General features: G+C 44.2%; 1 protein-coding gene across 2 annotated transcripts in view; it reads right to left on the bottom strand.

Moving 5' to 3' along the window:
- Positions 1-21,908, bottom strand: part of CERS6 (ceramide synthase 6) — a 220,523-nt gene extending 198,615 nt beyond the window's left edge. Inside the window, exon 1 of one of the 2 annotated variants that reach the window (XM_084643982.1) lies at positions 21,074-21,908. In XM_084643982.1, the coding sequence (XP_084500108.1) occupies positions 21,074-21,243 (170 nt within the window). In that variant the 5' untranslated portion in view covers positions 21,244-21,908. The remainder of the gene's footprint in view (positions 1-21,073) is intronic. The other variant, XM_084643983.1, reaches the window with a different exon arrangement.
- Positions 21,909-26,072: the final 4,164 nt, after the last annotated feature.

The following is a 26,072-nucleotide window of genomic DNA, read 5'->3' as shown; positions in this document are numbered from 1 at the left end:
GGTGACTTCTGGGAACTCTTCTGGCTCTGTCAATCTGTTTCTTCACTTCCGCAGGTGGGTATTGTAGTTGTAAGAATGCTCGATAGAGATCTTGTAGGTGTTTGTCTCTGTCTGAGGGGTTGGAGCAAATGCGGTTGTATCGCAGAGCTTGGCTGTAGACAATGGATCGTGTGGTGTGGTCTGGGTGAAAGCTGGAGGCATGTAGGTAGGAATAGCGGTCAGTAGGTTTCCGGTATAGGGTGGTGTTTATGTGACCATCGTTTATTAGCACTGTAGTGTCCAGGAAGTGGATCTCTTGTGTGGACTGGACCAGGCTGAGGTTGATGGTGGAATGGAAATTGTTGAAATCATGGTGGAATTCCTCAAGGGCTTCTTTTCCATGGGTCCAGATGATGAAGATGTCATCAATATAGCGCAAGTAGAGTAAGGGCATTAGAACAATGCTTCCTCAGCTCTCATCCCCCCCACTGTCCCTCAGACGTTCTTCTTAAACCCTGGATTTGTGCTGGAAGTGGCCCACCTTGATTATCGTGCACGTTGTGGGGAGAGTGATCTCTTTAGATGGGCTGTTACCAACAGGAGAGTGGGTTTGTTGGGGGGGTGGGGGGGAGGGAGAAAACCTGGATTTGTGCTAGAAATGGCCCCCCTTGATTATCATACACATTGTAAGGAGAGTGATCACTTTAGATAAGCTATTACCAGCAGGAGAGTAGGGTGGGGAGAGAGAAAACCTTTTGTAGTGATAAACACCCATTTTTTCATGGTTTGTGTGTATAAAAACATCTTCTGTATTTTCCACAGTATGCATCCGATGAAGTGAGCTGTAGCTCACGAAAGCTTATGCTCAAATAAATTGGTTAGTCTCTAAGGTGCCACAAGTACTCCTTTTTATTAATAAACAAGAGACCTGGCTTAGAATGCAGCAGTGAGTATTTAAAGCTACATGCCACTTGCATTCTGGAGACCACCAAGTCATAATGCTCATGTTATACAAAATATTGAAGAGGAGGAGGAGGAAGAGGATGTACTATTAAGATCTATCCCTGGGCTCACATCCACTCTACGCTCATGCCAGACTATAAAAGGGGCAGTTAGAAAACCCTTTCTGTGGCACAAAGGGAGCCTATGAGTCCATTGTGCCAACAGACAACAAATGCAGCCCCATGGAGGGACTTAAGTAAGCAATTTGCATGGAATATCAGCAGCCTGGGGGATTTCAGCCATATAGCGTTCCACTCAGATTTCCCAGCTTCACATCAATGCAGAATGCCCAGGAGTTTGTATTCCCCGCCTCATGGAAACAAGCTGTATGGAATTCCCAGTGTTTGCAATGCAGTTTCTCACCGGAGCAGGCTGATCCAATTTCTGCCCTCTGTTATATCCACACAGCCCTTTGTGAAGTCAATGCGGTGATAAAGGTGTTGTAGTCAAGGGCAGAATTTGGCTCGGAGTTGGGGACTGTCAATATTCTAAACCTATTCTCTTATCACATCATTTTCTCACCCCTTCCCTCTGCAAGTGATGCCAGCTTAGATACCTGATTTGTCTGCTTTTCCCACAACCATCTCCATGCCTTTTTCCATGGTGCTTCCCTATGTATGGACTGCCTTCCCAAAAATGGTCCAATAACCTACTACTCATTCATTTAAAACCCTCAGCAAGATTCCTATGTAGTGCCCACAAGAAATGACTTAAATAAACAAAAACCACTTATAGCTCGTAAAAACATGCATAAGCCCAGACTCAGCAACCATATGATCCCATTGCTCTATTCTTGCTGTTCCTCACCCCATCCGCTCTCTAATCTTTGATACCACATTCATCCTGAGTCATCAACATCTGGACTGTACCCTCATCAGCACCAGAGACACGACTTTCTGTGTATTGTGTAGAACACACTTTTGTGCACTGCAGAAACACCAACCAACATCGAATGGGTAGAAATATGTTTACCTACCCAGAGGAGGATTCCCCAAGCCATCAGAGAATATACTGGACTTCTATTGATTTCATTCCTGACAGTCAACTGCTCATTGTGAAAACCAGTGAATGACAAGAAAGCCTAGCACATAACACAATCCAAAGATCCAAGAGAGCTCCTTTGGGAGCATCTTCTGTGTGGGAAATGCAGAGGAGCAACACCTGCTGTGGATGGTGTTTTTTTCCTATTCGCTGGGCAAAAAGGGAGCCCATGCTGCAGACAGTGAAGTTCCACACATAAGACTCCTAAGACACTGTGATTATACCAACAAAGCAGCTGTTTTTTCTGTTGAAAATTTTTTTTAGAGTGGACAGATTGTTTAGATCAAAACAGCCAGATATCACTTCCACTATCAAATGGCTTAAAGAGACTTAAAAAGCCTGCAGGGGGTTGACAGTTTTCCCTCAGTCCCTATTTTTTAAACATATTATATGTATAACCAATGTACTGTAACTGGAGTCTTTTACTGTCCCCTCAACACAGAACATGGTTCTGAATGGGGTAAAAATTATAAAATCAAATACCTAGGAGATCAGGGCATGTGGAAGAGCAGAAGCAGCGGCTCCATGGGATATGCCCCTTAACCTTCCCTCAGGAATGCCCTCTACAAGCATACCTAATGGGTAGGGCCCTGCATATCAGGAGGGGATGTCAGGGGCTGGGAGAAGCCACTCATGTGACACTGTCCTCTCCTAAAACAGAGATGTCCTACAGGAATTCTGCACAGTAGTAAATGCTGTATGTAATGGGGCAGCCACCTTCCGAGTGACCCCTCATAACCTGGTATTGCATTGCAGCATCTCTGCTTCAGTCTCTCTCCCCTCAGAGCTCCTCAGTAGTTTTGCAAAGGCTTTCTCATAGCCAACACTGCTATGGCTCATTATCATAAACACTTCCAAAATAATCTCCTCGAAGTCCAAGTCAACAGTTTGATATATTCATCTTTCCCCACTCTTAATCAAGCCACTCCCAGGCCTTCCTACCTGGAGTCCTTCCTGACTTGGCAGGCCATTCCTAGCCCTACCTAGATTCATAGATATTAAGGTCAGAAGGGACCATTATGATCATCTAGCAGGAGTCTTTTCTGTCCTGGTGTCTCACAGCTCCCTGCAGGAGCCTTCTTGCACCCCGCAGTCCTCTCATTCCTACTCCCAAGCCTGCCTGCCTTAAGTCTCTGGCCAGCCCTCTTCCTTAAATAGCCCAGAGGCCTAATAGGGTGCCATGACCTTCATTTCTCCCACCTGGAGAAGATGGCTGTGTCACAGGTGGGTCTGAGATCCATCTCCCTTTAAAGAGCCAACCATCCTATGACACTGTAGTATTAACATTCTCTTTCTCCCATCTCCATTGGAGAGGGGACAGGATACAGAAGATGGGGTTTGAAGCAGCATGGGGAAGAAAACTACGACTTTTAGCTATGCAGCTCCCAAGAGAACAGTCCTGCAAATCCTGGTAGGAAGGGCCAGCTTCCTGTGCTACTGCCTCAGGATCCATGAGGACAGAGCCTGGTTTCCACACAAAGCCTGGGGTTTCTAGACTACACATCCTCTTTCTGCACAGTCCAGGAGCCCTTCCCCCTAGACAGGAGGATGCATAAGAAACTCATGATGAATCTTGAGAGGTTTCCATTATTTGTCTTCCTTCCATTGTGGTTCCTCCTCCCCCTGAACCAAGGGAGGGGGACAATCAATAACTTCAAAACAATGAATTCCGAAAGTGTCACTCTAGGGGCATATGTGTATTTTTTTATACAAAATGTGAAGCAGTAAAGACAACTACATAATCCAAAGTGGGGGGAAAAGGTTGAAGAACAATTTACAGGGGAATAAAATGAGCAGGAGAAGACACAAGTGCTCTTTAACCAGAAGGACATTACAGTACTCTCTGATGATAGAAAACAAACAGACAATAAGAGTGAACTGTTTCAAGAGCTGTACTTGAGATAAACCATTCACTGCAACTGTCATCACACCACTGCATTTGCAAAGACAGCTTTGTCTTATTTTCTGTAGCGCTGGCTAAAATTCCTTTTCAAACAAAACTCTGTTATTAATAAATCACTTGTTGCTGCATCCTGCAGTCTTTATTCAGATACAAATCCCACCTCTGAAAACTTTAATATAGGATCCGTGTCAGAAAACACTTGCACACAAAGTACCTTCAGTACAAACAGTTCACTGACTAAGACTAATCACATTTTTGAAATAAAAGTCCTTTTGATAGAGTAGGAATCTCTAGAACATTCCTTGTATACTTGCTACAGTGTTAATAAATCTGCCTGGACATCCGAATTTCACAAGCAATTTCCACAGAACTGCAGTTGACTGTCAAATGCCCTGGCTAGATTGAGAAAGAGGATATACAAATGTTGACGCTGTTCACAATATATTTTCCCATAATTACTGAATGATGAAAATCATGTCAACAGTGTTCCTCTGATCACAAAAGCCGTACATGATTCAAATAGAACCCTGTCAATGATTTTGAGTAAGGAGTCAGCTCAGGAAGATCCGTGCAAGAATCTTCAAGCCAGAGAGAGCAAAAAGATGCTACAGTAATTACCACAGTCACTCTTTGAGCCTTTATGCTTATAGATAGTGATGATATTGACATCTTTCAGTTGTTGTGGTAGGATTTCTTGAAGCCAAACATGTAAGAAAAATTGAAGAAGCCTGTCAATGAGATTGCCTCCATGTTTGAAAACTTCCACTGGAATGGCATCTGGCCCAGGAAATTTGCAATTGTTATTTTCTATTCTTGAACAGCCTTCTGTACCTCAGCTCCTGTAGGTGGATCGGCAAGTGCATTAGATGTGGGCAATTTGCAGACTTTACCCAGTGACTCATCAGAAAAGGTAGATAAATGATTACATAGTTGTAGGATAAAAAAAAAAATAAAGAATTAGAGTTAGCTTAAGTTTGGTTAAGAAAATAACATATTTGCTTTATAGTTTGTGGGTAGTAGAGAGAAGGCCCTAATCAGCAAATAAAAGAAGGTCATGAGAATAGTAACTAGTGCAGGAAAGATGTCTGGTTCCAAAAAGTAACAAATAAAATAAAAAGCTGCAGTAACAAGACAAAGAAAAATTGTCCTAAAAGAAACAAGCCCAAACCTTCCCACTGTTCTGCTGGTAAGCAAGAAGCATGGGAAGAGACAGAGAGCAAAGGCCTTGGGAAGAAACAAAGTTATAAATGTTATCTGGATTAAAACTAGAAATAAGGGTGAATTGTCTCAGATTGGTTTTTATCTGAAGTCAGTAATTGGCAATGACATCACTTGTTTTCTCAAGGGTATAAAAAGTAAACTCTTAAAGGGTTCATTGCTAATACCTATCTGATCACATGGAGCCAACCAACATGAGTCTAAGCACCCCTGGGTATAGCCCATTTGTAAGTATCTTGATCAAATGCTTATAAATGTTTTGTTACTGTATTGGAGGTAGTAAACTGCTTATTATTTAAGCTTTTTAGGCACGTTTAGAGCAATTATATAAATATAATTTGGCCTTTGGATTTAATAAAGGAATTTATGGTTAAATTAGTGTTTGGCGGTTTCCTGTATCAATAATTTCAAATATTATTAATAATTCCAACAATAGTTCACTGAAATGTTCATACCATCAATGGTGGATGATAGTGAGACCTGTGATGAGAGATTCACCATCAGCACTTGTTAGCGGTATCAAAGCAGATCAGGTGGGGCCATAAACAGCTCTGACTGCATCTCAGAAGCCTTTGGAATCATGTTGATCAGCAATGGCCTGGAGTTCACCTGCTTTATGATCAAACCATATATTTTACATTTGGCAGAATTTGCACTGGAGTGTGCTGCCAGCTGTCGTATATCTTTAAGAATCAAGTTGAGCAGCTGGAAACGTAGCACCAATGCAACTCAATCAGCACAAGTAGGCAAATGGTTCTGTGGCCAGCATGGTAATCGTTGTTCTTCCTGAACTGGTCTACAGAGTTGGGAGAATACCCATTAGTACAAACTATGATTGTCAGTGCTGTCCTCCAAACTGAGGTGACTAGCATCATCATAATCATCACCACTTGCAACAGTACAGAACTGATTCTTTTAAAATTACTATTTCCAATATTTGATAAATTCATTTGTGACTTCTTATGTTCCAAGCATATTGAATTTTCATGCCCCCCCAAATACCTCAAAGTTTGCAAAAATGCAAATACTGATATTGTTGCAGGGCTGACTACACATAGAAAAGTGTGGGGGTAACATCATATTAGGGGCTGAATCCTTTGGAGAGCAAAAACAGCCATAAAAGCTGTCTTAACAAGGCAGATGAGGAGTCCTGTGGTGTAGAAGTAATATCAGTTCTATGCCACCTGCTCCCAGTCCCCTGGACACAGAGCACATGCTGGAAATGGAAGGGGACATAGCCAGACCTTGAACTTTATCAATTCACAGCTCCTGGAACGAACCTGTAAGCCATAGTACTGCTGCTGTTACTTTGAGTAAGGCTACTGTAAGTGATGCCAATTCCACAACTGTGGAAATGGAAGGGGGCTGGCTTGCATGAAATTCCCAAACTAAAACCACAGGGATTGTAGTAAACCAAGACCAGGGTTTTGTTTACACTATGCAGCTTTTAGCAACATGGCTGTGCTGCTACACTAAAATGCGCACAGTATAGCCGCTGTTTGTTGGCAGGAGAGAGCTCTCCCGTCGACAAAAAACGTCTACCCCCAACAAGCAGCGGTAGCTTTGTTGAAAGGAGAGCACTCCTCACACCGGGGCTTTTCCTTGACAAAACTTGTGTCTTTTGGAGAGGGCGGAGGAGTGTTTTTAACACTTCTGAATGACAAAAGTTTTGTCCTTCACTTGCCAGTGTAGACAAAACCCAGAGAGACAAGTCCATGTAAAATAAAAGTGGTCTGAATAAGGAATCTACCCTAGCACACCACACAGATGGTTCCTGTCTAGAGAAGCTCCTGCAGTTACAGTGTCACAGGCAAAAATTTTACACTTCTTGAGAGCACATCTGGTCGTTCAGTTTGTCCTTTTCTCCCTCACCCTTTCAAGGTAACATGTAAGAGTTCCACAGCAGCTATGTCGGAGCCTTTTGTATTCAGGTTGTGTCCTTCCCCTATCCTCTCAGCACTCTTCAGATCACTTTAATGTGCCTGCTCCATTATCATACCAGATACCCACCTTTTTGTGTATCCAGATGTCTCCCACTTTGGATACTGCAGTCCATCACTCATGCCTTAGCCATTGTACTCTTTCCATACTTATTGCCTACCATAATCTCTGCCCTTGAGTAAGGTTCTTTATTTCCCCTGTACCCCTTTTACATCTATTTCCAAACGAGCATTCATTCTCTCTCTCACTCACCCTTCCCCCCCCCCACACACACACACACTCTCCGCACATCCCTAAGGCTGTCTACTCTTTGTCCTATCCTAACAACCAAGGCTTTGCCACGTTAATTGTCCCGGCTGAAGATGTCAACCTGAATACAGCTTCCTGTCTAGCTTGCATCCAAGTTTAAAGCCCCTTTTCACACGTCTGTTTAGAGCACTGCTGCAGGTTCAGCCAGGCAGAAGCTGATTCTGCTATCGCTTTCCCCAGCCTTCTTACACTGCAGCTACAGGACAGCCTTCCTGGGATACAAAGTGAAGTGTACACAGTTTCTCAGCTATTTACAAATTAAAGTGAGTCATCAACAGAATGAAAGAGGGGGTGAAAAGATCCTGAGTCCAAAGGTGAGATTTTCACCCCCATTTCAATCAGGCCTCCATCATTTCTGCCTGCAGTACAGATCCCACAGTATGTTGGAGCCACACAAGGGAGAGCAAACCATATGCAACACATTGAAGCAGCCACTTCTTCACTAGCAGCTTGCTTTCTACTGGAAGGGATGCACAAGTAGTTTGCTACTGAGGATAGACAAGGAGGAGCACAAGGTCAAGCACAAGGTCAATTTCTTGGCTATACTAGTTGAAAAGTTGAGTGTAGAACTATTTTAGCAAGGAGTGTGATTTTTCACCAAAATAGTTATACCAGTCTAACGCCGAGCGTGGATACCAGTATAGAGATGCTTTATATCACTATAGATTAGATTATTCTCATTCCTGTCAATAAAGCTACATCAGCAAAAAGCCCTTTTATACTGGTACAACTACATCCCCACGAAGAGATGTTGTACTGCTTTAACTATACTACTATTAATAAAGTGTTACAACTTTTATGCCTAGACAAGACTTTAGAGTCACCTAAAAATGAATATTAAAAGGTATCTTTTGTCACATTAGAAATGGGGGTTAAGCTAGCGAACTGAAAGAAATTAAACTGATTTGATGTTGTCTGGAAGATCTCTTAACATTCTGTTCCTTCCTATCTGAAAGTAAATTTAGAGGATGATCTGCTTCTGTTCAGATCTTCCACATTATTAGTTGCTGTGTAGATAGCAATTATCTGAAGAGGTGTAATTTAATGACGTAATATAATTGACATTTCTATGGCCGTGCAAAGGGCAAACGTCCTAGGTGTGGAAATGTGCTAATTTTTTCCAATATGAATCATATTTACACATTTTCTTTCTGAAGCACAAAAAGTCACAGTTTTGTGTTAGAGTTGCTTTTTCATGACAAAAACCAGAGACAATGGAAGTCTGAATCCACTTCAAAGCAGCTAGAAAGACACTCGTGGAGGACAAGGCACAAAGGGAAGCCAGACTGTCATTGTAGGAGATGGAGGAAACCCCACAGTGTAAGGTGAGGTGCATCCTCCCCCATCAAAGAGAAAAATATTTGCCTGTTTGTTTCTGCTTTTGCTCACACACTGGACATTGACAGATAACAGCTGTATCATCTTCACATCTTTTGTGCACCATCGTTCTAGAGCAAAGCTAATACTTGATAGCTCTTCATCTGTGGTATACTTAAGGAAGACAACATGAAAATGTCTCCTTAGCACTGAGACCCCACTGAATATTAATCAAGACAATGAAGGGATGGAAGCCAATATATTCCTATACAAGTGTATCATCACTGATAGATTCAGCACAAGTAGGAGCAGTATACATAGCCATAGGCAATTTGGGGCAAATCCTACACTTATAGAAACCAGTGAAAGAAGTGAATGAGAAGTTTCTACTAGTAATTGGAGCGTTTACTCAGGCAAAACTCCTTTATTGGGAGTTCTACCTGAATAAAGGTACCAGTGACTAGTAGAAACTGATCACAGAAATTCTTTTCCTTATCTGAGCTGTGGGCTTGACTGTCATACTTCAATTCCTTAACAGTCTAAATGCAAGCCTTAATGACACATTGTGCTCCTGTAGAGGACATTTCCTAATTAATGGCCAACATATAGAATGAGAGTACTTGTGGCACCTTAGAAACTAACCAATTTATTTGAGCATAAGCTTTTGTGAGCTACAGCTCACTTCATCGGATGCATACTGTGGAAAGTATAGGAGATCTTTTTATACACACAAAGCATGAAAAAATGGGTGTTTACCACTACAAAAGATTTTCTCTCCCCCCACCCCACTCTCCTGCTGGTAATAGCTTATCTAAAGTGATCACTCTCCTTACAATGTGTATGATAATCAAGTTGGGCCATTTCCAGCATTGGCCGATGAAGTGAGCTGGAGCTCACGAAAGCTTATGCTCAAATAAATTGGTTAGTCTCTAAGGTGCCACAAGTACTCCTTTTCTTTAAGCCTATTTACAAGGTGTAACTGCGTGCACCCCTGTAATCACACCCTCACACCACTGTCATAATCTTTGTACAAAATATGCCTCGTGTGGTATCATTTGAAAACTAATAACTTGCTGGTCAATAATATCTATGATAGAATGTTGCTACACACATTTCATCTAAAATTATGAACATAAGCTGAAATTATGATTGAAATGTGTTTACCAGACAAGTCTGGGGAATGAGTAAACCAGTTTCTCAAAGAAAAAGGACAAGCTGACGCCTCTAGCCAGGTGTCAAAGTTAATTGGTAACTTTGTCAAGTGGCCATTCTTTGGCAGAGCAGCAAAGGGGGGCAGGAACAGATTGATTTGCATTTTAACAAACATGGAACCTCTTTCACCACAAGACTTCATGCCTCCATCCTCACAGCTGGAAGGAAGTTCTTCTAGGGGTACGTCTATAGGTATAGCGCTGCAGCTGTACCAATGCAGCTGTGCCGCTGCAGCGCATCTGGTGAAGACACTCTATGCTGACAGGAGAGCGCTCTCCCATCAGCAAAAAAAGGGAGGGCCCCTCCACAAGCAGCAGAAGCTATGTCAGCGGGAGAGACATAGCCCTGTGCACACGAACGCTTATATCAGTGTCACTTATGTTGCTCGGGGGGTGGAACAGTCACATCCCTGAGCAACATAAGTTCTGCTGACATAGGCTGTAGTGTAGACATAACCTAGGGGTAACCCTCGGGAACATGCATTTCAAAAGGTGGAATATGAAAGCGAAGGACAAAACCACCCGAGTTATTCTCTTTCTCTCTCTCTCTCTCTCTAGTTCTCACTCATTCACCTAAGATGACTAAGCAACCAGCCCTTTGGACTTTGAGGGCAGATCAAATTCTCAACTCAGGGTCAGCCCTGTTGCTTGGAACATGTGGTAAGAATTTTCTCTTGATCCAAGCCTAGTTTGTTAATGCTTTCTAGTAATTTTAAAACTTATCTTTTTTTCTCTTGTAACCATTTCTGACTTTAATGCCTTATACTTGTATTCACCTAAGACCTCCCTCTTTGTAGTTAAATAAACTTGTTTTATACTTTAATCAAAACTAATCTAGTGTTGTGTATTTCAACTGAATTGTTTGGTAATGCCAATTAAAGCAAACTGTTGCACATTGACCCCTTACGAGGCAACGGACCTTTAATATCTGAACTGTCCAGGAAAGGGCTGGGAAGTGCACAACACACATTTCTGGGGGAAATCTGGGACTGGGAGTGTGGTAGTCACCCTGCAAGTGGTAACCAAGTCTGCTGGAAGCCAGAGCATGGCTAGTGTGTTGACAGGCTGCTGGACCAAGGCTGTAGCTATACGCAAACGCTCAGGGTGTGACCTGCATGCAGTCTGGATGTTTGTGAGAGGCCCAGATTGCGAGCTACAATAGCAAAGCATTGTGTGGCACCCAAAGTTGCAGGGCACGTGGTAACACAACCCCTCACCAGTCTGGACTGCACCTTGGAATGTGACAAAGGGATACTGCTGGCTTAAATTTGGCCAAGCATTTAAATTTAATAAAAATAAGATTGCATAAAATGTAAGACAAATAGAGATACTTCCACACTTCAAAGCAAACAAACACACAAACCTTTCCTATTAAAACAGTAGTTTTTAAACAAGACAGACTATTGTGGCTGATGCTCCGATACTGCAGCATTATAGCCAAACTGATTATAAACAAAGGGAAATGAACAATTTATTTCACTGTCCAAAAGAAATGGAAAAGATAAACAGTATAATCAATGAAAAATGAATTAGATTTGTCTTTACATCTATTCACTATCAATACTTGGGGAAAGGGGGTGGGGTTGTTTGGTTGTTTTTTTTGTTAGTTCAGTTTGTGAAGAGTTGCCGGTTTTGGTTGGACGTATTCCTGGAGGTTTCATCACATGACAATCTTTAATTAAAGATTAATCTTTAATTCCTGGAGACTCCAGGACAATCCTGGAGGGATGTCAACCCTATAAAATTGTAAACAAGTTTCTTTACAACATAGGAGTTTTACATTGATAGTGTCCCTTTGAAAGAATGCTATATAAAAGAAAACAAATGTCAGATTAAATTTCAGTAGGACTAGGTACGTGTGCTTGAAATCCTATTCAAGTGGTTAAGAGATCAAATAGGTTTTATAAAAGTGAAAAGTTATTTACAGTTGGAAAGTTATCTTTAAATCCATATTCACGTCTACTTAGAGGCAATTTAGCTATCCCCACAAAAGCCCAAGTGATCAGGCATTTTGCATGGAATTAAGCAGGGAAAGAGGGAATGAAATTTGGACACACTGCAACCTATGAGCTGCCCATAGGACTACAAAAAAGCCCCTCTATAGTTGCTATTTCACCACAGACTGGCATAATGGCTGCTGCCTCATCTCACCTCCTTCCTCTACAGAAGTTTTGGGTCACTAGATCCACACTGATAGACCTTCCCGCTGCCCCCAAGTTTTCCTTCTTCAGTGGCCTACATAGTGTCAGCACAGAGCTGCACTGGATGGTGCATGGGGACAGGGAAGAGCATGGGTACATGCAGAGACTACACACAGACAGATACACATTAAGTGAGTTTCACCCTGAATGTACATGTACATTTAGTAAAAAATCAGATATCTACTGTAATATAAACCCCATCTATGTTCCACTAGGCATGAATGTGTATTACATTAAACACAACATCAACCCTTACGATTGCATTGTTAGAAAAAAGTCAGGCTCACAAAATTCATGAAATTCTGTAAATTAAACAGGTGATACTCAGGTCAGGCTCAGCTTAAACTCGGCTGGCCCCTGGGCTTCAGTCAGAGCATCTTGAAGGCTGCCTCACTTATACCCAAACTGTCCATGAATACAAGAAGCCAAGCTCCCTTTTCCTTCAGGGAATGGTCTCTACACTCAGGGCCAGATGAAGGCATAGGTACAACAGGCCCATGCCTAGGACCACAGCTCCTAGGGTCACTGCATTGCATTTTTCCTCTAGCACCCCCACCATAGCATCCAAGTGTTGAAGAGATTCAGTGCATACCTAGTCCTAAACTACTTTTGTTTTAGCTTACCCTGAAGAGTTTTAACGTGTATGGGCAAACAAACATTCCAAGCTCAGAGATACTTGTGTGTTTAGTCATTTCCATTAGAAACTGTAAAACATTTAAGTCTGACACACTTAGCATTAGCCACATTTTATCCATGTAGGCCAACAATTTCAAGTTCAGTGAGGGGGTGTGGGAAGAAAAAATAAAAGTATCCCTAATTACTACAACCCGTTTACCCACATCGCTTAAAATGGCTGGGCCATTTTTTTTTTTTGATAGCAAAAAGTATAAACAAGATCAACTCTTGGCCTTACACCCAAGCATGGCAAGTTTCACCCCAAATGAGCTTTGAGGAAGTTATAAGCAAATGAAAAAATTAGTTAGAATGGAAATCAACCTTAACTCTATTTCTTGCTACTGTGAATGCTCATAGTTGGTTACACTTTCTATTAAAGGTAAGACCATACAGTTTTAGCAGCCTAGCAATCAACCTGTTGTACTGTTAATAAAATAGAAAATTTAATTAAATGGTTTGTATCAATTAAAGTTCAGCACTCCAGGTTTGCTGATTTACCAATATTAAGAAGTACAATAGCATCATCACAAGTATTTTGAAAGACAGTACGGCTCATATGTTCCTAGCCCCAAGGTAACAGTACAGCAATGCATTTAAAAGACGATAACTTCTTACATATTACAACAGCAACTCCTCTCCCCCCCCCCCGCAGGTGTTCCCATTATAAACTCCTCCCTTCCAGGGGGCTATAACATATCTGTAAAGATTTGCTCTGAAATGCAATTTGGCTACTGTCAGCCATCCATAAACTATTTAATATATTTTTAAGCGGCAGATGTAGCCATTTTAAGTTAAAGAAGAAAATCATCATCCGTTTGGCAGCCCTTTTTCCTTGTCCCTTCCAGCTCTCAGATCACTTTGCTAACGGAAATTAAATTATGCAACCCTTAATCTGTAACGTGGATTAGGCAGTTGTGTTGCTCAAAACAAATGAGGCACAAGACCACTCAGGTTTAAAGGCAAACAAACTTTTATACCAGGGGTCTTACGAGTACCCCCTCTTTAGGTTTCTCCACAACCCATCATGGCTCCTCCCCTTCCCCTTCTGGGTTCCACTTCCTGGTTTCTTAAAGGAGCCACATCTCATAAGCAACCACTCCCAAATACTATATTTTTCCCCTCCAAACACTTTTTTTTGGTACAACCATACAGTAATAAGTTATACAATTTAAACCTTCAGAATTCCAGTATTTCCTTTGGATGTTATACTGTAAAGTCCTTCAGCCAGCGTGGGGGCCCACACAACCATAAAGGTCTATGCATCACCCTTGGAACACCAGCAGCGGCGGGGTTGGAAACAAAATCAGAGCCTCTACCAGAACAGGCAAAACCTCCACTGGGGCAGGCAGTACAACTTCTGCTGCTGATGGTGCAGTGGGCATTTCCAGACCCACTTCACCTGTGATGGACTCCTATATTTGGATTCAAGTATTGATATGCCAATGGGACCCATCGCGCAATTTGCATGTTACCACTCCTGGAGGCCGTGTAACCTGCATTGGAATTGAAAGCTATGTCTTAACCCTGCATGATCTGCGTACATGTACCGATTGCCCCACTGCCAGGGTCGTCACCCCAGCCCTCCATTTGTCATCGTGTGCCTGATACGTCTATACACGGTTGTGAACCTCCCACAGACCTATATTCCTGGCATCCTTAAGAAAGGGGCATGATAAGTCTCATGATAAAGACAACTCTCACCCCAATACCAACGAAGCCAGGGACTGATCTGTAGCTCCCTAGGGAACAGCCCGGTAGTGCTGTAATACTGAATGAAAAGCTTGTGGAAAGGGCAAATCATGAGACAGATGAGACCGAAGCCCATTCTTCAATGTGATATTTAATCTCTCTACACCTGTGTTAGCCTGAGGGTGGTATCTGGGAGTACAGACATGCCAGAGCCCTTAATCTGCCAGGAACTGGGTGAAACAAGCAGAAACAAAGTGCGGTCCATTATCAGTAATTACTGTGCGGAGATAACCCCACCTAGAGAATCATTCCTCCAGCCAATCACAGACGACTTGTGCTGCTGCTGCTAACAGCTACCTCCTCCCACCATTTGTAGGCTACTGTCAGAAACCACTGATGCTGTTTGGCAGGGATTATTTCTCCACATATGTCTAGTTGTATGGACTGCCATGGTCCAGGCAGCAGCTGGGTTGAGATCAAAGTGGTGAATCCCATAAGCTAACCAGTGTACCTAAGTAAACATAGTTCACAATTTCGGACCAACTCTTTAAATGTGACTATCCTGGCCACCATAAGCTGTGTGACACCTTTATACATACCACTCCAGCATGGCCTCTGGTACTCTGGGAGCTCGAGAGTAGAACATGATCACCTATGGTGACAATTCATATATCACAAGACACCAGATAATCTGGAACAATTTTTGGCCAACCTTGACGAACATATCTGAGAACTTCCTGTAACACTACATCCTGGGGCAGTGCCTCCAACAGTGATTTGCGACTGATAAGAGAGGGGTCAGTCAGGGCGTTATTATGCTCTTCCTGGCTCATAACTCCCCTTACTGTAGATTTGTCAGGTAAAGCCCAGGACAGGCAATCAGCCACCTGATTGAGTTTATCCAGATGGTACTTTACTGAGAAGGTGTACTGACGTAGGCAAATCAGCCCATCTATGAACATGAAGGGATCCATGGCTCTGACCTCGACTGTGTTAACAGTGTGGTTAATGCCTGGCGGTCAGAGAGCAGTGTGAAAGTTTAGCCATGCAAATAACGATACCACCTTTCACATGACCACATGCAAGCTAGGGCCTCCTGTTCCCCTGCTGAGTATTTCTGCCCGGCTAAGGAAAGCGCTCAGGAGGTGACTGCATCTGCATATTCCACCCCTTCGTAGACCTGGTAGAGCACAGCACCGAGAGCTGCAGCAGAGGCAACACACATGACAAAAGTAGGGACTCATAAGGCAAAGTTTGTCAGTGTTGGAACTGGAGTAATACGTTGTTTGAGGTGACCCACTGCCTGTGAACACTCTGGAGTCCAGTTCCAGACTGCATTACTGTGTAACAGGGCCCATAAGGGTGCAGTGCATCTGAACATAATCTTGCACAAAACAAAGGTAACAGTTAGCTAACCCAAGAAACGCTAGGCGTTCCAACTTGTCCGTGGGGTCTGGCAGTCAAACAATAGCATCCACACTGGACCACAACGGGGTGATTCCACTCACCAACAGATCATGGCTCACAAAATCCAGTGGATTTCTATAAAAAACACATTTCTCCCCTCAGGGTCAGATGATGGTCCTTAAACTGGGTTAATACTGTATGAAGGGAAGCATCATGGTCAGAATAAGGTGATCCATGAACCAGGATGTCACGACCACTCCAAGAAGGCCTGCCTCTTTGGAAGCAGCTGGGGCCTAAAGATAGACCAAAAGGAATCCTTTTAAACTGTAAGGGCCATATGGGTGAGAAAAGCTTTGAGGTTCCACAACTAAGGAGAAAATGGTATCTGGAGATATCTCTGGCATAGATCCAATTTAGTGAACATAGCTGAACCCTGACATTGCACTGCCAATTCCTCCATAGTTGGTCGAGGACAGCAGTCAGGTATGACTGCCTTGTTCACTTGGTGCCAATCCACACATAAGCATATTCCCACTTCTTGTTGAAGAAAAAAAAAAAAATGTTGACAGCCATGGAGAAGTGCCCTCCTTAAGCAAGCAAGAAATCCCTGTGGCTACAGCATCCTTTAACACCAGGTGAGGTCTGCAGAATGGTTGTATAATTGGGCTGGCCAGTGGATCCACTCATAGATGATCCACAGCCAAGACCAGAGGAGACCTCCAATCATTCCCCCAAAATCGATTTCTATGTTCTGTGAGTCTAACACCTTAAAGCCCAGTGCCTGGAAAAAATCCAGCCTGAGAAGGTTGGCCCCAGAATGGGCCATGTAAAATGGGAACACTCCCACTTCTCATTGATATTACATCACAGGGAGATCACCATCCCTAGCAAAGCGATTTTTGCATTGCCATATTCAGATAGCATGGATTACACTGGCCACAAGGTTTCATAGGCAAAGTATCTATGGTGTGTGGTATCATTTATTAGTAAGACTCCAAGTTCCAGCAGCAGCAGCTCCACAGTCGCTAAATGGCAGGGGCAGATTTTAAGATACTCCCAGTCCCGTGTCACCAAGTTGATCCCCTCAGGCATTAAATCTTCCTCCATCTCCTGGTCATCCATATAGGTGATGGCTGGGAAAGAGCAACACCTTCTGGCAAAACGGTTAAGTTTTCCACATCAGTGGCATATTTGTCCCTGGGCTGGACACTCCCACAGCTCCGACAGTGCCAGGAGTTGCTGCAGCAAGGACCCATGCTAGCACTCTGCTCCTGAGTCCCACCAACGATCGGGGCACTGCCCTATAACTCCCACATAGTTACCTGAACCTCTATCAATTCACTGTACCACGGTGGCTGCAGCACTGGATGGTGTGAATAATGCCCCAGAAGAAGAACCTGGAGGGGTTGTGGTCTGGGCTGCAAGTTAAAATTGACAGCGAATCTGGTCCCATCAGGAGGCACTTCCACAACATAGGGATAAAATCCAGCCCTTAAACTGATCCTGAATCATCTCATCAGTTAAGGATGCAAACCTGCATATAACTGCCAGTTCTAGACTGATGCCCTGGGGAGCTGTGCTCTCTGATGAAACTGAATGCATTCAAGCATAGCGCTGGGTGCAGGGTGACAGTGTACCACTAGGGCCCTTACCACTTCCCGATATGATGTGCTGATCTCCAGAGTGCAAAAGATCTGAAAGTCTCTCCAGTACCTAATACGTGGAGTAGGAGTGTGCGCCAGCAAGATTCGGGTGCCATTTCCAGACCAGCTGCCATGAAGCACACATTGACTGCTGCGATTCATTTGGTACATGGCAAAGGTGAATCCCCTGGTACCATCAGGTACAGGGCTGGAGCAGTCACAGAAACAGGGAATTGCACAGTAGCTGGAGGCATACTTGGATCGAACATCCTCATTACTACTGTGATATTCCAAAATCTTGAAGACCACTCAAGTTTAAATGTAAACAAGAACAAACTTTTATTCCAGGAGTCTTACGGGCACCCCCTCTCTAGGTTTCTCTATGACCCTCTGGGGGTCAACTTCTTCACCCTCGGGGCTCCACTTCCTGGTTTCTTACGGAAGCCACGCCTCATAAGTAGCCGTTCCCAAATACTACCTTTCACAAAAGTAAATTATTACATAATAATTAATAAATTATTATTAGGTCTTGATCCTGCTCCCAATGAAGTCAATGACAGACTTCCCACTTAGTTCAACGACAGTAGGACCAAGATGAGTGTTGGCTTGTTTTAATGAGTATCTCCATTTTAATATTACAAGTGCTCCATAATACATTGATTAATGCCACACTAACGGCCTAAATCTGCACTCATGAATATCACTGGGAGCTTTCAGAGCAGCAGCCCTGTTAGTCTGTATTCGCAAAAAGAAAAGGAGTACTTGTGGCACCTTAGAGACTAACCAATTTATTTGAGCATAAGCTGTATGCATCCGATGAAGTGAGCTGTAGCTCACGAAAGCTTATGCTCAAATAAATTGGTTAGTCTCTAAGGTGCCACAAGTACTCCTTTTCTTTTTACTGGGAGCTTTGCAATTGGCTTCAAAGAGAGAAGCACTGAAACACAAATATATTTTCCAATGCTAGCTAACAGCTTCCTGCAGGAAGCTGTTATGTTACATCTGGCTAACAGCATACATTTCAGAAGGTGGATTATTGGCCCTATCTACAATGAAGGATTATGAAAATTAGTTGCTTTTCTGATGAGTAACTATGTATTTATAAAATAGATTTTTTGAAATTATTTTTTAAACTACTTGAGAAAGGAAAATAAATATGAAAAGCTAATTAAAGGTTGCATTATAAGTGACAAAAAAATAAGGCAATTCAAAGCTCAGGCTTAAATTCTCTGCGTAGTTAACTTTTCTTCCAGCCTGAACTAGCCCTGCTGTGCTTACATATTGCAGCTCATATGGCACCATACACAACATCATGCTCTTACCTCAAGTCCCTTCAGTACAACGGGGTAACTGTAAGGATGGAGAGGCAAGACCAGAAGCCAGTTCTTGTACATTACTGAGAGAGTAAAGAGTACTTTGCTTTACTTAATTTATTATATTCTTGTTCAACATCTAAATCAAAACTGGGAAGGCTTTGATTTCCAGATACACCTTCACTTGTCACACAAGTCAATAAAGCAGCACAAAAGAATGATTCTAAAGACAACAATTCAACAAAGGCTGTGGTCATTTTTCAAAATGAACATTTCTTCCCAGGTAATGAAAACAGCTGAACATTTCACAAACCACAAATCCAGACAGCAAATGCTAACACCTTAGCTCATACTGGGAAAATGAAATGCTTGTGAGAGGTGATATGAGTTTTGTAGGTCCCAGCTTTCCAGGGTGACCAAATGTTTTATTAACCTTTAGCATACAGATATTCCCTGTGTGGAATGTAATAATTGCTACTCTTCATGTGTCCTTTTGAACATCTTGTAATCATTACAGAGGAAGATTCTGCCAAGAATATGTAGGTGTTTGCAAATGGAACCGTTCTTTTGTTCTTCGCAGATAAAGTGAATATCATCTTTCTTGACATGGCATACTAATCTACCCAGAAATGAGCACACATGAGCAACCTGCTTTATTCAATGATCTCTTTATCCACTCAAGGACAGCTATGTTAAACAGAAGTAACTGAATGTCCATAGCAAGTAAATATTTACTTTGGAAGAACATGACCCTTTGATATATATGTTTCATATTAACTTTTTTAAAAAAAATCTGTTTGGACTGATGCAATCCATGACACAGCCTTAGATGAAAACAGTGAGTTTCAATTTTATTCTTATTACTTTCTTCACCTGAGTCCTAATTTTAGATTACACTTTGAATATTATTGCTTAGATTTATGATTGAATACATTGCTACATCAATAGGAGTGTATGAAATTAGAATAGAAATTAGTAAAATAAAATGTGGCAATTATAGCCCCTTATTTTAAGCCCCTTTACAAACATGTACTAATTGATATTGACTAGTGTTCAGATGTAATATACACATTTAAAACCATAACATGCAGCTATCATAAGGTGCATTGTACAATGAAATACAAAGCTTCAGCACAGTCAAGGTCCCCAGCAACTGATTACAAGAACCAATCCTGCCACCCAGTGTAATCTATATACAATTATATAGTTAGCATAGATAGAGTAATTTACATTAGCCTTTTTTTAAAAAAATCAAAATTCTTCTACTAAGAAAAGCCTGTGAGGTTTACACAGAATTTTAGTTCAAGATAGACAAACTCCTCATTAGAGCAGTTTGTTTCCTGGCACGTGGGGGAAAACCGCTATGTAACCTCAGTTTTTCCCCCAATAACACTAAGAACTTTTAAAGATTTAATATCAAAGGCTTAAGATGCCAGAATGGCAGAGGTTCAGAGTATGTCAAGAATTAACAGACAGGCAATTACAAAGAGCTTATTGAGAATATACAAGACTTGTCATTTGGGCTCAGAAGTTAAAGGCTAAAACTGAGTTTTTACTAAACTTGCTCAAGATCTATTACATTAATCCCTGCCTAATGTATTCTTTTCTACAAGCAAATTCCAGGACTTGACACATTTCACAACCTAAGAGCTGACGGTCTCCCATCAGACCTGCGCTCGGTCCGCGTGACAGTTTAGAAGCAGGTTACGGCCAGGACTAGGCAGCAAAGGGGGGTAAGGGGTGGTTTACATTTTCAACACACTTCAGTCTCAAACGATGCCCACAGCGAGCCCCGCACAACCGAGGGGAGGGCTGCTGAAGAACATGCCCGATGAAATTTCGCCTCCTAGTGCCAACGTGGAGGCACGTTGCTGGGCTGCCCACCAGCTAGACAGTCTGTATCGATGGCATGAGCTTGAGGGCCAGTGAGACGAGCAGGCAAGGAGAGGAAATCAACTCCAAAGCGCCTCCACCTCTGGTGTCTCCCCCGGCCGGGCGAGCCTGGAGAGAGCAGCAGGAGCCCAAGCATCTCCCCGCGGCAAGCTGGACGGGACCCCCTCTCTTCCCTCCCCATGCCCGCCAGGCTGCGTGGCTGGCCAGCGGCAGCCCCTCCTGCCCCACGCGCGCTCCAGCTGCAGCCCCGGGGCTGCGCGGGGCGAGAGCCGGCGGCTGCCCGGCGCGGGGCGCAGGCTGCGGTGGGGTGGCCCCGCTTGCCCAGCGTTACCTTTCGAAGACCAGGCGGATCATGAAGATGCAGAAGGCCAGAGGGAAGGCGAGGTACAGATCCTCAGCCTGGGGGAAGGAGGCTTCCTCCGTGTTCTTCAGATCCGCCCAGGTGACATTGTGCGGCAGCCAGAACCGCTCGTTCCAGAACCAGGCTAGGACCCCTGCCATCTTTGCTTTGTCTCGCTCCGAGCCCCCCTCGCTCTGCCGCTGCCGGGGGGGCGGGGAGGGGAGGGGGCGCGGCTGCTCAGGAAGAGGATGCGCGTCTGTGTGCGAGCCCCGCTGCGGAGCAGCCGCCGTGAGCCTTCCCTCGCGTTACTCGCAGCAGCTGCGCCCCGACGCCCCGCTCCCCAGCCCGGGCTGCGCGGCGCTGGCTTGGGCCGCCTCGTCTGTCACAAGGCTGCTCGGGCCTCGCGCCCTGATTGGCTCCCGCCCACGTCAGCCAGCGGCTGGAGGCAGCCAAGGTGGTGCTGCTGCTCCCACGGCGGGAGAGACGGAGCAGCCCCCTTCCCGCTCCGCCCTGCCGGGGCTCCTGCGTGGCGGGGGCTCGGCAGCATCTCCCCGCCTCGGCTCGTCCCCAGTGCGCACAGGCTGGCCCGGGTCCAGCCGCCGCAGCCATGCAGCTGCTCCTCCCGCTCACCCGCTTCCAGGCTGCAAATTGCAGAGGCAACGTGGCTCTTCCCTTCCACGGCGCGGCTGGAGCCGGCCGAAACTTTCCTCACGGCACCCAAACCGGGGGCCTTCCGGTGGTGGGTTTGGGTGCAGGCTGGATACACGAGCTGAGTCCACGGAAGGGGCCACGAGCCTCCCAGCAAATCCCCAACCAGGTTGGGAGGGAGCCCAGGCTGCCTTTCAGCCCCACATTATGCTGACTCAGCACATCCTGGCCTCAGCAGCGTCCATCAGGGGGCGCTTAGCTAGTCCTTGCCCAACGCCAACAGTGTTAAAGCTAGCAGGGTCAACGTTGAGTTGAGGTACCCCACTTGAGCCCCTTGGCCTAATACTTAGACACCTGAGCCTTGCATGTAGGTAGTTAAGTCCCAGTTTTAGCTCTGCTGAAATCCACAAAACTCCTGCCAAACCTTGTAGGCCTCTAAACTTGCTTGGTGCCTAAGTTTTCAGGATAAAAGTTCCCTCAACAACTAAGTTTACGCCTCTGGGCATACCCACTGCTGCCTCCCTCTAGGTGTCTGCGTGTCTAGTTCCTGCTTAAACCACAGAGCGATTTGCAAACAGGAGCAGGACAGGAAGGGAGGGATAGCTCAGTGGTTTGAGCCTTGGCCTGTTAAACCTCAGGTTGTGAGCTCAATCCTTGAGGGGGCCATCTAGGGATCTGGCCCAAAAATTGGAAATTGCCCCTATTTTCAGCAGGGGGTTGGACTAGATGACTTCCTAAGGTCCCTTTCAACCCTGATATTCTATGACTTCAGGGGCATCACTGGGCATGCTCAGAGGCCACTGGCAGGATTGGGTCCCCTTCAAAGTCTGTCCCAATGAAAATCTCTCTCTCTCTCTCTCTGGCCCACTGATTGAGTCAGGAAGAGAGGGAGTGCGAATGGCACCCAGCTGGAACATGGGGGACCACACGTCCAGTCCCCCTGTTCCAATCATCTTTTTCATTATTTAGCCACAGTGGAACAGCTTCAACAGGAGAGACTGAGGAAACCCCACATTAGAACAGGTCATAGCTCCCTGGTTAGAGCACTCACCTGGAAGATCTAGGATACCTTGTTCTGGGAGAGGGGGAATTGAACTTGTGTCTCCCACCTCCCAGGTGAGTGCTGTAGTGAGCTAAAAGTTACAAGGTGGGCAGCAGTGGCAGCACCTTCTCGGGCCATTTTGGGTGTAGTAAGGCAGGTGCCTAACTCATTCCCACAAGAAACATCTTAGGTGCCTAAGCGGCCTGGTTCCAGGAGACAGGTTTTTGTTTGTGGATCATAGAGTCATAAATTCCAAGGCCCCAAGGGACCATTGTGATTATCTAGTTTGAACTCCTCTATAACACAGGCCATAAAACTTCCCCAAAATAATTCCTAGAGAATTTCTTTTAGAAAACCATCCAATCTTGATTTAAAAATTGTCAGTGATGGAGAAATCGCCACAACGCTTGGCAAATTGTTCCTGTACTTAATTACTCTCACCCTTAAGAATTTATGTCTTATTTCCAGTCTGAATTTGTCTAGCTTCATCTTCCAGACTTTTGATGGTGTTATACCTTTCTCTGCTAGATTGATGAGCCCATTATTAAATGTTTGTTCCCCATATAGACACATATAGACTGCAATCAAGTCACCCCTTAACCTTCTCTTTGTTAAACTAAATAGATTGAGCTCCTTGACTCTTTCACTAGAAGGCATGTTTCACCATTCTTGTGACTCTTCTCTGAACCCTCTTCAATTTATCAACATCCTTCTTGAATTGTGGGCACCAGGACTGGACACAGTATTCTAGCAGCAGTTGCACCAGTGCCAAATACAGAGGTAAAATAATCTCTGTACTCCTACTCAAGATGCCCCTGTTTATGCATCCCAAGACCACATTTGCTCTTTTGGCCACAACGCCGCACTGGCAGCTCATGTTCAGCTGATTATTCACCACGGTTCCCAAAACTTTTTCAAAGTCACTGCTTCCCAACATAGAGACCCCCATCCTGTAAATACAGTCACTGTTCTTTGTTCCCAGATGTATACATTTACCCATTTTAAAATGCATATTGTTTGCTTGCACCCACTTTATCAAGCAATCCAAATCACTCTGAATCAGTGACCAGTCCTCTTCATTATTTATCACTACCCCAATTTTTGTGTCATCTGCAAACTTTATCACAAAGCAGAGAGAGGCAGTGCCGCTCTTTGTGAAAGGGGAGGACACACCCCTGTCCTCAGCATTTCCCATTGACTATCTTAGGGGCGGGGGGGAATCTGACAAAGTCTTGCTTTCCAACTGATATTTGGGATGAAGCTGGAGCTGGAGGAGGTAACAATGTCATTTGCCTTCCTCTCTTTGGCTTGGTCTGGTCAGGACATCTTTCAGGATTAGGATGAAGGGGACAGTGAAGGCGGCAGCTGTGACAGAGAGGTGTATCTACACTACATCTGATACACCTCTTCCATGGTATTTGTCCATAAAGGTAGCATGTCACATCTCTGCTGAAAGCTTGTAACTTTCCACTCCATGGCTAGCTAATTATGTAAGGTATTGCTCAATTGTCTACCCTTGCACCAACCCAGAAAAGTTAATGGAAATTGAGCAACATATCAACAGAAACATCAAAACTACTTGGAAGTGAAAAGGAACAATGAGACAGTGAAAAGATCACCCTGTCTGTGAATAACGAAGAAAGACTGACTCAGGTAACTATTAATATGTGTAGGCCGTAGTTCACATTTTATGATTTTGTTTTGTATGGAAGGCCAGCTCTACACTACAGACCTATATCTGTATAACTACATCACTGAGGGGTGTGAAAAATCCACACCCCTGAGCAACGTAGTTATATTTACTTAACCCCCCATGTAAGCAGCACTATGTTGACCAGAGAACTTGTCCGGTCAAACTAGCTACTGTCTCTCAGGGAGGTGGATTAAATACACCACTGGGAGAAGTTCTCCCGTCGTGCATAGTAGCATCTTCACTGAAGCGCTACAGCAGCACCAGTGCAGCTGGTGAAGACAAAGCCTAACCATTTGTTTCCATCACTCACACTTGTTTCTGTTGGAATCTCTAGTCTTTTGTAAATTAATTACCCGTTCTTTTACTGCAATTGAACTCGAGGGCTGTGTGTTATCCAGGAATGGTAGTATAAGACAAAACTGGTAAACTGTGGTGCACTGTTCCTTTGGGAATGGAGGACCTGGGATTTCTGATTGAGTGATCAGAGGCTAGCCACTGCAGGGGGACACTTTGAAGGGACTGGAGGGCTAGGGTGCATCTATGGTCAATATGCGGGGAAAGGCAGGGCTGACAGGAGGAGGAGAGTGCTCAAGTGGCTGACAGGCTGGTGGTGTCATGGAGCTGACATTCAGCTGGCATAGACTGCTGGAGGCGGGTGGTACTCCAGGTGACGCACAGGCCTGGGTACCCCGAGAAGCATCACAGCCACTATGCTGGTGAAGCTCACTCCAGTAGCCATTCTCTCCCCCAAGTCTCTTTCTTTAAAGACCCCACAAAGAGAGGGATGGGTGGATTAGCTCATCCCCTCATTACTTTGTTTACCAATTAGGGCTAATTTTTGACATCCCAGTTTTGTTTCACTGATTTCCAATTTTACACTATTCTGGTTTGCCTGGCATGATTTTAGCACAGTCCTTGAGTTACAACAGTAGGCCTTTCTGTTGGAAGAAATTGAGTTGGTTTGTTTTGATTTTCCCATCAGCATTTGTTGTTTTAGGTTATTGTGACATTTTATGACCATTTACTTACTTTTTACAGTTGAGCTCACAATTACGGTACATTTGCAGGCCCCTGATCACAAGAGCAGCCATGTTTTAATACAACCCATAACAAGGTTTAACCCAGCTCATAGCAATATAAAGACACCTTTCTGAAGTTACCTACTACACTGAACAGGTTTTGCCCATTCTAGGCTCCAGCATTTCCTCCCACAATTAGCCCACGTGCGGGAAGAGACTGGAAATGCCAGTGAACTCCTCACACTGCACATCTGCTTCAAGATGGGCTAGTGCTGAAGTATCTCACTCCCACTGGTAGTTGGAAAATATGCCACTAGATTTAATGAAGGAGATGAAAGAAACACATCTTGACTTTTTACAAGATGTCATAAATATAAAGGGAAGGGTAAACCCCTTTGAAATCCCTCCTGGCCAGGGGAAAGCTCCTCTCACCTGTAAAGGGTTAAGAAGCTAAAGGTAACCTCGCTGGCACCTGACCAAAATGACCAATGAGGAGACAAGATACTTTCAAAAGCTGGGAGGAGGGAGAGAAACAAAGGGTCTGGGTCTGTCTGTAGTCGTCTTGGCCGGGGACAGAACAGGAATGGA

This window comes from Lepidochelys olivacea (assembly GCF_965140295.1).
Source record: "Lepidochelys olivacea isolate rLepOli2 genome assembly, chromosome: 11".
Lineage (NCBI taxonomy): Eukaryota > Metazoa > Chordata > Testudines > Cheloniidae > Lepidochelys > Lepidochelys olivacea.
The sequence above is the reverse complement of the archived record's forward strand: the minus strand, read 5'-3'. Positions and strand labels throughout refer to the sequence as shown.